Source organism: Pleurodeles waltl, chromosome 7 (genome assembly GCF_031143425.1).
Source record: "Pleurodeles waltl isolate 20211129_DDA chromosome 7, aPleWal1.hap1.20221129, whole genome shotgun sequence".
Taxonomy (NCBI): Eukaryota; Metazoa; Chordata; class Amphibia; order Caudata; family Salamandridae; genus Pleurodeles; species Pleurodeles waltl.
The window spans coordinates 911241298-911255567 of NC_090446.1; the positions used below are offsets into that span (position 1 = coordinate 911241298).

Below are 14270 nucleotides of genomic sequence, written 5' to 3' on the forward strand. Positions count from 1 at the left end.
TAATTAATTTTTGACCGTAAATGGGATTACCGGCCAACTTGTAATAGGCCTCTAAATTGAGTAATAATAACACCCAATAAGCACAGTGCTTAGAAACTGCAGATGTGCTGTATGAAGCACCATATGTCCTCCATCACACAGTTGAGCACCAAACCCCATGACAGAATAGGAGCACCACTATGGTCACTTATTCAAGTACAACATCGATCCAACCAAGCACCCCCCATCAACTTTGCTAGCCATCAACTTATGAGCTTTGGAGAGTCGCAACAGGGTCTGAGGCACTGCACAAATGAAATTACATTATAAGTTATTACCATTTAAATGTTTTTCAATACGCATACTACAGCTCTGAATTACGAAACGCAGTAATGAAGAAACATAGATCTCTAATGTAGCCAAGAAAAGGTGAACTGTGTTTTATGTTGATCCTTTACGAAGACCATACCCCAACAGAAGTGCAGGCTTAGCATGCACATGCACCTGTTACCTACAAAACATAACATGAGTCACTTGCGCAACAACCAAGCATTCACAACATATGTGCACCATGAGAAATTGCAGAGACTACCTCAGATGTGGAGCAGACAAATGCCATAGGTGTGCCGCCTACCTCTATGACCTATGGAATGAAGAGACGAAAGGATGCTAGTGGGTGGCGCCCTTGCCCCCAAAGTACGTCTTACGAAGTGGAGAGTATACCAACTGCAACAAGGCACTCTGAAGTAGCAGGAATGCCAAATGACAGCACATTGCAATACTCTCTAATAAATAGTGTGTAAAACGGCAGAGCCACATCTGCACTGCAGAACAGCAGTAGGTGCATTAGCAGAGTTGTATGTGAACCCTAATATTGCAATAATGGGTTGCTTCAGGTCAGGATATGGGGGTATAGACAGAGCAGTGTCCCGGCCCAGTGCTGGAATAACAGAAAGGCAGTTGGTGAGGAATGAGAAACGCTGTTTAATTCCCGGTATTGGAGTAATGGAGTGCTTCAGGTTAGGGTTTAGGTGACTGACAGAGTTGTATGTGGGTTTCAGTACTGCAATAGTAACGGGCACACAAGGGCAGAAATGAGGTATGTTAATGGAGCTATGTCTGGAACCTAGTATTGGCTTGCCACTGTTGCGGATTGTTAGCCTCAGGGTGCCCTGGTGAAGCAATGAGTGAGGCCCAGTATGGGAGTGGCATTGCCTCTGAACCACAGAAGCAAGGGCGTGCGAGCCTTAGTCATAAGAAGAAATGTGCACTGAATGTTTGAATTGATGGATTCTGACGGAGCTGTGGTGGTTCCCATCAACAGTGGCACTGGATGTTAGACTTGAGGTGCACTGGATGAGCTGTGTTGTGCTCTTTTGGGTTCAGTATTGGCTTGGCAGTGGGATTGACTATTAGAATTGAGCTGCTGTAATGGAACTGTATGTGAGCGGGGTCCCAGAATAGGAAAGGAAGTGACCTTGCTGGGGTAGAACTGAGATGCACTAATGGAGCTGTGCCCGAGGTCCTAGTAGTGGAACAGTAGAGTGTACTGACTGTAAGAACTGTGGTGCACAGGCACACAAAGCGTGTGGGGTTCTGGCCCGGCTGAGAGCTTGGAGTGAGTGAACTGGGGTGCACTGATGGAGCTGCGCCCGAGGTCCCAGTACTGGAGCAGCAGAGAATACGGACTGCAAGAACTGAGGTGCTCTGGCAGAAAGCATGTGTGGGGTTCCTAGCACTGGCACGGCTTGGAGTGTGTGAACTGAGGTGCACTAATAAGAGCTGTGCCCCAGTTGTTAGTAATGGAGCAGCAGAGAGTACAGACTACAAGAACTGAGGTGCTCTGGCAGACAGCGTGTGTGAGGTTCCTGGCACAGAAGAGGGCTTGGAGTGTGTGAACTGAGGTGCACTGACGGAGCTGCACCCTAGGTCCCAGTACTGGAGCAGCAGCATGTACTGATTGCAAGTACAGAGGTGCTCTGCCAGACGGCATGTGTGGGGTTTCTGGCACTGGCACGGCTGAGGTGTTGAATCCTTTCGATGTCTAAAAAAAAAAAAAATGCCCACAAACTTGATGTGGCTAGCTTATGTGGACAAATAAAGTTATGGGGGCCTAAGCGCTAACTCCCCCAAATAGCCCAAAAAAGGCTTAGCAGCGAAGACATTAAATAAATCTTATCATGTTATACTACGAAAATGGGATCGTAAACAACTTTACTCTCCTACGCAGGTACCTCAACAGAGAGGGCGACGCACATCAACCTCAAAGATCAGCAAGCCCTCCGCAGAAAACACCAAATACCCCATCCAGGACGTTGCCAACGAAAATGGGACTCATTCATGCGAGTACTCGGTGACTAGAAACTCTCTTGTATAGCACCGTGATTTTAAAGAGACACAAAATCTCGTGAAGGCACATTATGCAACGGAGTCATGGCATCAAAACACAGCAAATTAAAGAAACCCTGCCCAGTGGCAACGCTATCCTCCTTAAGGGATGACAATATTCCCCTTGTTTCTACGATGGGATACCTAGTTACCATTGGCCCCAGGGATCGTTGTCAATGGGGTTCTACATACAGAGCGAGGCCAACAACCCCAAGCACTTCCCTGTTTGTCCCCCCTCCCTCCGATCCACAGACATACCGCGTCTTCCCAGTTCTGCCGGTTGTAAGTGTTCGAACCCAGGGAAGTCGCCATCTTGGAGTATGCCACTGCCACCTTTCCTACGCCTGCGCAGACCGCCGTTATCCCATAATGCAGCGGGGGACCCGGAAACACAAAAACACAGCCGCACTCAGAGCTCTAAATAATGCCTAGAGTGCTCCATTCCTACCGTAATGTACCCCCACCGAAGCCATGATGCTAGACAGACACTCTTAAAACGTTTCTTTCCTGAACTACTGCCAGTGGTAAATCGATTCGAGAGAGGACCAAAGTAAATTGAGTCACCTTATTGTTTAGTCGTATTTAAATATTGTTGCTACCTTTCACAGCGAAAAAAAGCGCATTTGTGTTCAGGTTTTAAGATTCTGCAAAGGACCGAACAAGAAACATTTTTAAAAAACTTTCTAGGAAACACTCTGTATTCGTTTCTAACATGACCTTTCTATTGTTAAGTATGTCAAGGATGATTATGGCATCAGTATAACACACTTTACAGTGTTTTTTTCTTGCTGTTTAAAGTATGCAATAGTAAGGGAAAAGTACCGGATTTAGGTGATTTACTAATTTTTGAGATAATAAAATGCAGTACACGTTGGTAAAAAAAAACGCCAGGTGGCAACACTAGTGACTATCGTGGAAATATTCTTTAGCCTACAGGGTTTCATTTACCTTGCAGTTAAATAGTGCTGATAAAATGTTCCTCGTATTTCTAACACAGTATTCTTATGGCATTTAGATATTTCTTAGTACCCCAGGTAAGGCATTGAAGCGCTGTACGTCAAAGTAGCACACTATTGCAGAACCCACGGTTAGTGGTGCAGAAGCATTTTAATCCACAAAATATTGGGTGCATATGTAGAAATAACACGTAGGCCTCAACATTTAGAGAAACGCATTTCATTTCTTTCTTCGCTGTCAAAAAGGCAATAGGCTGTCAAATCAGCATGTGTTTAGTTAAAGAATGTATGACTATGCATCTTTCATTTTGTTTGTTGTTTCTGACCTGTGTCAGGAATTCAGTTTGAATACCTATTGGAATATAAATGTATTAAAATAACAATAGACTAGTTCAGAAGTAATAGAATCTTTTAACCTTCACACATATATGTAAGTTCATTGAAATAATAATGTTGTAAAATATTTAATTTAATGTCTTCAAAATGTATTCCTTTCGAATGTGAATGCGTTTTCCTAATAGAAATAATATGAGAAAGAGGCTAAGCCATTAAATCATGTATTGCACTAACCTATGAGCTTTTTATCTCACATTTAAAAGGATTGGTGAGTAGTCCTTTCTTAAGATAGTTTAGACAACGGAAGTGCCCTGTTCCCAGGATGAGAGTGTTTTCTGTTGGAGGAGGCGAACGTGGACGGTAACAAATAATGCAGCTTGTAATGTGAAGAACTTATAAAAGTGTGTGCTCCTAGAGTAGGCTGGCATTCTTTCCTTGGTGATTCTTCCCTGGACACTTTGTCATACTCTGTGCAGAGCTGTTTTGCTGAGACACTTCTCAGATTCATTTCTGAGAGACCCTTTTAGTTCCCTGCCTGAATTTATGCTGATTTGAAACTTTACTGAGTTTCTAAATGCTTTCACATCTTTAAATCTAGAACTCTTTAGAAGTTCTAATCGACTTTTCACTTCCCATCTCTAGAAATTTAGATAGGGATTACTTACATGGAACACAGACACACTTTATGCTTTGTTTTGTATTTTACTAATGCCTTGATTAATATTTAAGAACCTTATCAGTAAAGAGACTTATTAAAAGATTATAATAAACATTTTAAACTCGTACCAAAATCTCATTATTGACCTCCTAAAAAAACTTAATTGATTATTGATGAATTAGTGAAAGACCATTTGCAGCTTTTGATTTATTCTGTGTACCTCAAATGTCATTTTTTCTCTGTTGGCCTGGCGCAGAGTGGGGACCTTTTGTTTTCAGATGTGTGGGTAAGACTTATACCCTAAACCAAGATACTATTCTGAGTCCCCGCTCCACCAGTGGTTAATCCAGTGGTTACTAGTAGATATTGTGCGCTCAAGGAATTTATTTCATGCATTTACTTTGGGGTCTATGTAGTAGATTAAATTAATAAGAGATGAGATTGCTAGTGGGCGCTATGTGAATGCAGGAAAATAACTGGCAGGATTAATAGGCTAGCGGCCCTGCCAAGTAACACATATCCGGGGCTAGACTAATGCATTTTAGTGGTGGCATCTACATCACTGCACTTAAATGTATTATTCATGCATTATAGAGCCCCCTGAACCACTCCACGAGGCGTGCTCTAAGAGGAGCTGCATTTAAGCATCAAGCGCCCTGGTGGTGAGTGTGCTGTGCTAGCCAGATGATAGTGTGCTCTCTCACAAAGATATTGGTGTCTCTGTCTTCTTTAATTCTCTTTAATAAGTGTTCAGATACCATCAACAAACTGTGTAGGCACCGGGCGGGCCAGGAATGATTATCATCACCAACATCAAACCGAGCCCGGCTCTGTGAGTGAGTGAGTATACCACATGATCTTCTAACAATTCCGGGCCTGGCAGACAGTTTGGCTCGAGGGTGGCACCTGTAGCTGTCCGGCTCCGTGTTAACATCCTGCTGCACAGTGTTGACCCATTTTGTCTGCAGTTCTACAGACCAGAGACTCGACCCGAAGGTATCGGACTGCTGCTTTGTGAAGACGTAAGCCTGTAAAGCTTAATCACTGAAGGTTGTATTGCGTCTCATATTAATGTTTGAGCTGCTTACCTGGACTCCAGCTTAATAAGAAAGATACCTCACCTCTTCCTCAGCTTTATATTGGAAGCAGGAGTATTTGTAGCTTTCCAAAAAGTTTTATGCAAGCTGGGCCTTAATTAGTCGGACTGCTGGTACTGTAAGGAATGTACGCTGCTTGGTCTCCGTGCACCCAGCTCTCCATCCTGTGCCCTCAAAGCTTGAAAATGGTTTGGCTACTAATATGAACATAACAGATGAGTGCATATTCTGCATGCTCGTCTTGTACCCAAAAAGGACCTGCTAGATGCAGCAACAGATCCTTGACTAAACAATAAGCACTTCATAACAGGCCCAACGAAGGGTGATCACAGTGATTTACAAAATAATGCACTCATTAACAAAGGCCATAAGCCTGCATTTTATTAAATGTATTTTATCATTGATTGGTGAGTTTGGGCATGCTAGTGTCCTTGGGGGAGCGTGTCAATGGTTGTGAGAATGTATTAATGGGTGCGCATAGATGCATATATGAGCACATTCATGGATGGATAGTTGAGTGTTTGCAAAAGTAGATAAGGTACATGTGTCTGTGAGTGCATGGATGGATAAAAGTCTGGATGAGTGCACGGATGAGTGAGTGTACAAGAATGAGTGCTACATATATAGTTTAGTGGATGAATAGAAGACTGTATGGACTATGGATCGTGTATGGAGTGATTACTAAGCACATGAACAGATCAGTGGATGAATAATATACAGGTGTGCCTGGATGGACAAATAAGGGATCAAGTAGATGAGAGAATGAATGCTAATATATGGATTAGTGAGTGCATGAAGAGATAAGTGCGTGGATGAACGAGTGAGTGAGTTATTGAGTTATTGAGTGGATGACTGATTGCATAATGTTGCCCTGAGTTACAGTTTGTGGCAGAGGAAGCTGAAAGGTTGGAAGGTCATGTAAGAGGTGGCAACCCACACCAAACAGATATGTATGTAAAAGAACTGAGCAGACTATTCAGAGGCCCAACTCACTCGGATGCACCTTCATCCCTCTGTCAGAGGAACTATTGTCCTGCCAACCACCACTCGTCAGGGGTTAGACTAATACATTTTAGAGATGCTGTCCTTACAAACACACTGGAATGTTAATGTCACACATAATTATTGCTCTAATATTGTCAGGATTGAAACATTTTCAATTCCACTTAATCACAACAAATCATTTATTTACTCATAAATCTGATATTACTAACAAGCATTGGCAATGCCAATAGGTCTGTCTTGCTTTATTTATATGTTTGTTGTGTGATCTGTCTGGACGCAGTGATGCATAATTCACAGAGCAGTACTCAAATACTCATCATTGTTTTCATTTATTCATGATAGTGTCATTTGAAGTGTCACACATTTGACATTAGAATGTCACTCATACTCCAACTGAAACAATAGAAATGTCACACATAAGCAGTCTAAAAACGTGACAGCTGTGTGATAATGAACATTACTTATCGTTAATTTGCAGGGCAATCGTTTTCAAAGAAGGAGAAGTCATGATCTATCAAAGTAGGCATGTGCAGTTTGAAAAAATATAGTACTAGAGACTGAATAGGCTATACTCAATGAGAGGAGGCATGAAAAGAAGGAAGCTAAGGCGAGGGTCATATGAAAGGAGTGACAATCTTTCGGCCAAGACAGCATCCAGACGCCATCTGTTTTGTAAAAAAACACTGTTCTTTAAGCATTTAACTGATTAGAGACAAGTCCCAACGACAGCAATAACATTCGCCGCATCTTCCAGTACTTGGGCAGTAATTTGAACTTCATGGATAGCCTGCCTTACCCCATATATGGAATATGGATGGAGAAAAGCAGTTTGATTCAGAGATAGCACAAGGTACTCTTTGATGATATGGAAACTGGTCAGGAGTACGACACATCATTGTATATAGGTATTGCTGTTAAGACTGCATCACACAAGAACTGGTCAAGACAAAGTTTGCTAACGGACACTGGAATCATTGGCAAGCCCCTGTGGGCATCAGTGGGAAAGTGAGTGCAAATCCAACATGGAGAAAGATTTAACCCTTGCCAGTATCTTTCCAGGAAGTGCAGGTAAGTGTTTTCTCTGTGAATGTAGTGATGAACGAGCTGGGGGGCAATAGAAAAGGAACAATAACCCTTATAACCTTTAACACATGCTTCTACTTACCTTGACAATGTACCACATGAAGAACCAAAAGTCCAAGCTGAAGTTAAAGATGAACAGCCAGATGGATAGTGGAATGCAGTAGAGGCTGAACTACATATTACTGCGAACAAAGCAGTTAAGAGTGGGTCTGGGAACATTTCATTATGAGACAGCTGGTACTACAAAGATACTGGAGTCCCACCTTGCAGCGCGAAGTATGATAATTTCATTCAGCAGGTCCAGAAGTAAATGTCTTGAGTGAACAGAGGGGCGGCAAGTGCAGAACAGTCAATATGCAGAGGTGCAGGTGCTCAGTTGCAGTGCAGGGGCATAAACCCAAACAGGAATCCCACAACACTTTAAGGCAGTGACGGTGGTGAGCAGCACTGGGTAGGGTCATACCAGCAAGGCTGAAAAGTGGCCTTATACTGATGAATCTTCTCGAAAACCCATTAGGTAACACAGTCAGGCAGGGCAGCTCTGACCTGAGAACAAAAACTGCAGGGACAGCAAATCAGTTTCCTGACATACTGCAAGACCACATCATAATGCAGTTGTAGGTTCAAGGCGGCATGTGAGGCCGGCGTATTGCAAGGGAGTTTCATGGGATAGCCCTTTGCAAGGGACTCAGGTTTGTTTTCTGCAATGCAATTGTTCAGATTGACATGAATATCAAGGATAGAGCATCAGACCATAACAGTTGTGCCCAGAACATATCTTGGCTAGCTTGTTTCTTGTAGTGGAGGTGTACCTTTTTTAACAGAGAATCCTGAGAAGTATAATAAGCAGAGCGAAAATGCTGCTAAATCCCTAGAACTTTGCATACTTCCTGAACTACAGAGGAGACAAAGTAGGCACCCGAACTGGAAAATAAAGCACCTCAGTAGATTGTACTCTACAATGATGGTATCAGCATGCACTCAGTGGTAAGCTTCAACTCGCCCAAGTCCATCTAGAAAAGGACAAAGGGGCCCCAAGGAAGTGGGTAGATGGCACAGGTCGTCTTGATTCCTTTTCCAATCTTGTGGGTTTGGCAGATGAAACAGGAGTGGCAATAGTTCAGGGCAGTAGAAAGAAAGAAGGTTGCATACCAATGGATCACTGTGCCACGAAGCTGGCACGAAGCAAAACATTCCTTTCAACATGGGAGATATCGTGGTATAGACAGACCAAGTTGCGGAGCAATAATTTCAGTACCACCACTCACCCAATGATGTCCCTCCACACTCCTTTAGTGTCATTTGTACAGTTCTTTTTGATGCATGCCTGACTTTCAACATCAGATGTCTGCTTCAGTAAAAAAGATGTATTTTTAAGAGTAGACACGGGAAATACATCAGTTTGCAAAACATACATTGTAACTTCACTGTTCGGAGTTAGTGCAGTTTTCTGGCAGCTTGGATTACAACCACACTCCTTGCGATACATCATCTAGTGTGCATTGACGAAAAGCACATTATAGCGACGTTTAGGGTCAGAATAAGAGCATTCAGCAGATTTTGAGTATGCATTGATTTCTTAATAGGGGTCCACGCAGAGGTTAGGAACACTTATTGCTTGGACAAAAGCCCAAAATAATGAGCGACTCCAAATGCATAGTTGAAGACTGTGAATATGGTGACAGTCCTTTTTGCAACAAGAATGCTTGCTCGGGATTAGGGCAACAAGCCTGGCCACTTGGACTGGGTAGACCTGGGGTAAAACGTCAACTTTCCACAATCTTGTGTAAAGTACATGTGGCAGATCCTATAACAAGATCGCCAACTTGATTTCTGAGGCAAGAGCCATCCACAGATTAAGTTTGTTGTTGGGTAATAGTGCATCTATTAGATCAATATGGGGTTTGGTAAGAGGTTCGGTGGCTAAACAGCAGCTGTGTTTCACTTTCTTGGGTAGTGGAAACCAATGAAGCAATGACAAAGAATCAATAGGCAAATGGCCTTTTCTGGTTACCCTGGTTCTGCACTAATACTCCAGGGGCATAGCCTTTATGTTCATGATAGTACAGCATGAACGATTTATCATGATTAGGAAGCCCTTGTGCAGGTGCAGAAATTAATGCCAGCTTCATCTGCATAGAGGCTTACTCTGCCTCCTCAGTCCAATATAAGGGCTCTTGGATGTCTTTTTTGCCATAGGTTTTGAGCAATCGTACCATGGAAGCAAAGTCCAGAATCCACTGTCCACAATCTCTTGCCATTCACAAGAAAGTGCATACCTGAGAGATGGTTACAGGGCAAAGTAACTTACGGATATCTTCAGTTTGGTCAGCCAATAGATGGCACTCTCCAAGATGTCATTACCTAAATATACTTTAAAGCCTTATTTTGGATTTTAGCCACTTAAAACAGCAAAGAAGTGAAATCCACCTTGCATTGTTCTAAGATGGCAGACATAAGCAACAAATGACCAACATATTGTACCAAAGTGGAATGTTTGGGGAAGACCAAGGTGTCCAGAGCTTGTATGAAAGCTTGGGAAAGATGGACTGTAACTCTGTAATATCCACTAAATCTGAATGTGAAGAGAAATGTACACTCTTCATGAATAGGGATGTGGAAGAAGCTTGAAAAAATACCTACCACGAATAACCATCGGGCAGTAGGTGAAATGCAAGACAGGTGGTGGCGGGGTTGGGCAGCATAAGGAAACTCGCTAATGATAGCACAGAAATTTTGGATGCATCTGTACACATTAGTCTTGTTCACCTTTTTTTTATAGGATGTGTAGGTGTATTTCATCTGCTCACACTGGGACACCAGTACGGGCTTCCCAGCAGTCCTGGTGCTGCCTTCATGCTAAAAAGCAGCATCAAGATTGGTCTGAGCAGGTTGGACTGCCGCTCACACTCAACACAGGCGGGCTGGAGAAACCTAAGTGCACATGTGTGTTTGGCCGGCCTGAGATGGCCAACTAAACACACATGCGCATTTAGGTGCACTCTCTCCTCCTCCCCCCTCCCACTTCCCACTTCCCGTAGCCCAGCCTGCCCCTCCCATCACATGCTGCTGGCTGAGCCAGCAGCTGAAAGATAAAACGATAAAGAAATATCCCCTGGAATATTCATGCTCCTGCAAAGGTCGACAAACTTAACTGAAAATCCTTAAGCACAACCTCTTGCCTCGTCATTCCTTCCTAAAAGAGACAGAATGTTTAGTTTCCTCAATTGACTCCCAAATCGAGCCCCTGCTCCACTCATTGAACACCGTGCATTCACACATACATTTATTTACATGGTAGGCAAGGTGGCGCTACAAATGACATTTCAAGAGCACTGTCAACCTGCTCTGAGAATATTTAATTAAATTATGTCCTGATATTATGTTACTGCATAATGTAGCTCTGCAGCTTATGGTGAAAGTTGTAGTTTGAATAATGGAATCATGCATAATTGTACCCATGGGGATTTAGTGTAAACAGGCCTCAACTAGACCAGTTATCTTCGAGCCTCTGGCTAACTCACCAGCTTCAAAACATACCTAATGTCATGTGCACGGTATTCGTGGAATGGGGAGCACTGGGTTCATGCATGTATGTATGTGTGTTTGTTGTAGTATTACCATAATGTGAGCACCTTGGCTGGGACTATAAATGGAAGGTATCTGGAATATGTGGGGGAGAGGATGTAGCGCAGTGGTCAGAGCAACTGCCCTGGGAGATGGAGATCCGCGTTCGAGCCCCAGCATTGGCACAACATTCTGTGATTCTGGGCAAGTCATTTAATCTCCCCTTGCCCACGACAGCGCCATGAGACCCTCATGGGTGATAAGCCTCACTATATAAATCTACATTTCTTTCTTTCTTTCATAAAGTAAGCAGGTTTTTTGGGCAGTTGGTGTAAACTCATATTTTACAGGATCACAGGCGCCCCATCCTTGTAAACAACTAAGAAATTTAAACACACTTTGTTCCTCATTTAAAGATTTATTGTAGACATCCCCCAACCAGACGAGTTGCCTACTAGTAATTGGGGCAACCGCCAACTTCTGATTATTGAACTATTACTTAACATCTTTATAAATTACATGTCTGCACTCCACATTCTGTGCCTACACTCTTCTCACTCCACAATCTGCTTCACAATAGATTACACCCTGCCTTCCTTGTTCTAGCCAAGCCATTCCGTCATCTGTTTATCCGCTATTTATGATTGTTGTTCAATTTAGTGTATAATTTTATTTGCATTTGGTCACTTCTGCAGTCAGAGGTCTGACTGTTGCCTGGAGTCTTGAATGGATTAGTTGGGCATCATCATTTTGGATGAGATGTACTTATGATTGTAAAAAGTGCCTGGTGTGACTAGAGACGCTCTTGACTTTCGCTGCTGCCTGAAGATGCTTCCCTGTAATAATATGATGTGTGATTAATCAGATTGTCTACCAATCCTCAGTTTAGCTCTGGTAGTTGGAGTGAGGTGTGCTTAAAGCTTAACCCTCTGTGTGCGAGGGTAATCTGCCCTGACAGCTTCAAGGAGAGGGAGGTATTTGTGTGTATGATGTTAACTACTGACAACCTCACTTTGGAGTTGTTCAACTGGAAGGCTCCAAACCTTCCATTTCTTCTGGCTTTAAAGATTTCAATGACGATGTGTGATTTGTTGTGTACTTCTGCAACTCCATAATAATTAGGGGCCTTGTCAAGGACAGGACAATGCGAACATCTCTGGAGTGCTCTTATAGATTGCCTGAAGCAAGGGTGACTCCTTGTAATCACGTTTATGAGATGGCCTGTGTAAAATAACGGATACATTTTTTTAATTCAAACACAAGTTGGAGACACTTAACCTAAGTCCTTCATATTTAAATTCTTCTTTTTTTCTAACTGACAAGTCTTTTGCTTACAATATAAATGATGTTGCAGAAGCCTAGGCGATACCATGCCACATGCTCCTAATGTTCCTCAAAAGTATTAGAATACACCAGAATGTTATCCAAGTACAGCAAGGCAAACTCATTTAAGATAACATAGAATGCCAAATCCATGAAAAGCTGAAATACTGAATGCCATCTTCCACTCATCCCCTTTTTAGTTATGCAGCAGAAGAAAACACTCCTTGCAACTTTAGTTTGTTAAAGGCACAAACTCGATGAACAACTGATATCTATCCTTGTTTGTGATCTTATTTGACCTTCTATAATTGATGCAGGGTCTTAATTCTTGATGTTTTCAGTTACGAAAGAGGTGCTCCAGGAGGCAATGAAGATGGAACAATCAACCCATTTTGTGAATGATCCTTTAAGTGCGTTTTTAAGATTTCCTTCTCTTTAAATTTAGACAGCAAATAGCCTCGGGTTCTGTCGTCAAAGCACAATTATGCTTCCTATGAGGAGGAAATAAATAAGCTCCAGGCTCAGAGACAACAGGAGAAAAGGCATGGTACTGCAATGGCTCAGAAGACAGTTTAGCCACTACAATCTTAGATGCAGCATCTCCTGATTAATCGGAAGGTGTCTGATAACTTCCAGATGCATAACCATGGTAGAACTGGGATAATAAAGCCATGGTGCAAGTTCAGCAATTGAAATAAAAATTATGCAGCTTCATCCAAAGGATTCCAAAACTTACAGCATAACTGGGAGGGGCAACACAATAAAAGTTTAACACCTCAGTATGATGTCTTCATGTGGGATAGGTGATTGGTCCACCTGAAACCTCTTTCTCTTTATGCACCTTTCTTGCAATCGGTGTTCAGTTAAAAGTGCTAAGTCTACAAGTTCAGCTACAGAAGTAGGATGCTGGGACTGAAATAACCCATTCTTAATATCATCTCTTAACCCACAATGCAACAAAGTCAAGAGAGTCCTTTCAGCCTAGGTAGCCCGTGGAAGCCAATTGGCCAAAACAAGTCATATAAGTTAAAGCGTCCATTGGTTTTTGCTGAATATTGCATGAGGTATCTGATAAGCAGTATTCCACGCCAGGTTGTTCAAACATCTTCTTGAAGGCTGACAAGACAATTTTAAGGAAAGCTAAACATACTTCAGAGTTGGTTGCTAATGGAGGTGCCCCCCAAGCCAATGTAGTACCAGTAAGACAATAATCAAATAGCCCACTTTGGTTCCAGCATGAATAAACTTTATTTAAGATGCACCATAAGAGAATACAAGATCTCTTGTAACTTAACTGGATCCTCAGAAATTTGTGTAGAGCACTTTAAGGGGCTACTGGGATTCAGATTGTGAAACTAATGTCTGTTTTAGTGCTGAAGTATCCAGGTACAACTGCTGTAATTCTTGTACTGGGTCCTAAGTAGGGTCCATGGTACTACAAAACCTATGGAATCAGTGGTGTTCCAATCTATCTAGGACTATTCGCTAAGTAGGTCAATATAGTAGGGAATATTATATCGGAAATATGACACATTTCGCTTTTAGAGGATCACTGCTTAGTAGGAAAAAACACACAGAGGGGAACAAAAACGAATCTGAGACTGTGTTTTTCTTCATTAAAGATGTAAATTATGTTGGTAAAAACAGGACACCAAACTCCCCTTGTTATCAGGAAGGGCAAAGGAGGGCGACAGGTCTAAGGTCAAATGATTCTCTAGGAAAAAAGATCCAATATGCATGAGGGAAATATGAGCACACTGTGTGTTAAACATCAAACAAAAGACAACAGATAAAGAGGTGATATTTTAGGAGTTTTTGGATGCTCTCTTGGAATCAAGAAAGAACCCTAATCTGCTGGTTAAAATCAGAGACAAAACT

General features: G+C 42.3%; 1 protein-coding gene across 1 annotated transcript in view; it reads right to left on the reverse strand.

The window, feature by feature from the left end:
- The window catches only part of RBM22 (RNA binding motif protein 22), a 62545-nt gene extending 59775 nt beyond the window's left edge, over positions 1-2770 (reverse strand). The window contains exon 1 of the mRNA XM_069199560.1: positions 2626-2770. Coding sequence (XP_069055661.1) covers positions 2626-2679 — 54 coding nt within the window. The 5' untranslated portion in view covers positions 2680-2770. The remainder of the gene's footprint in view (positions 1-2625) is intronic.
- Positions 2771-14270: the final 11500 nt, after the last annotated feature.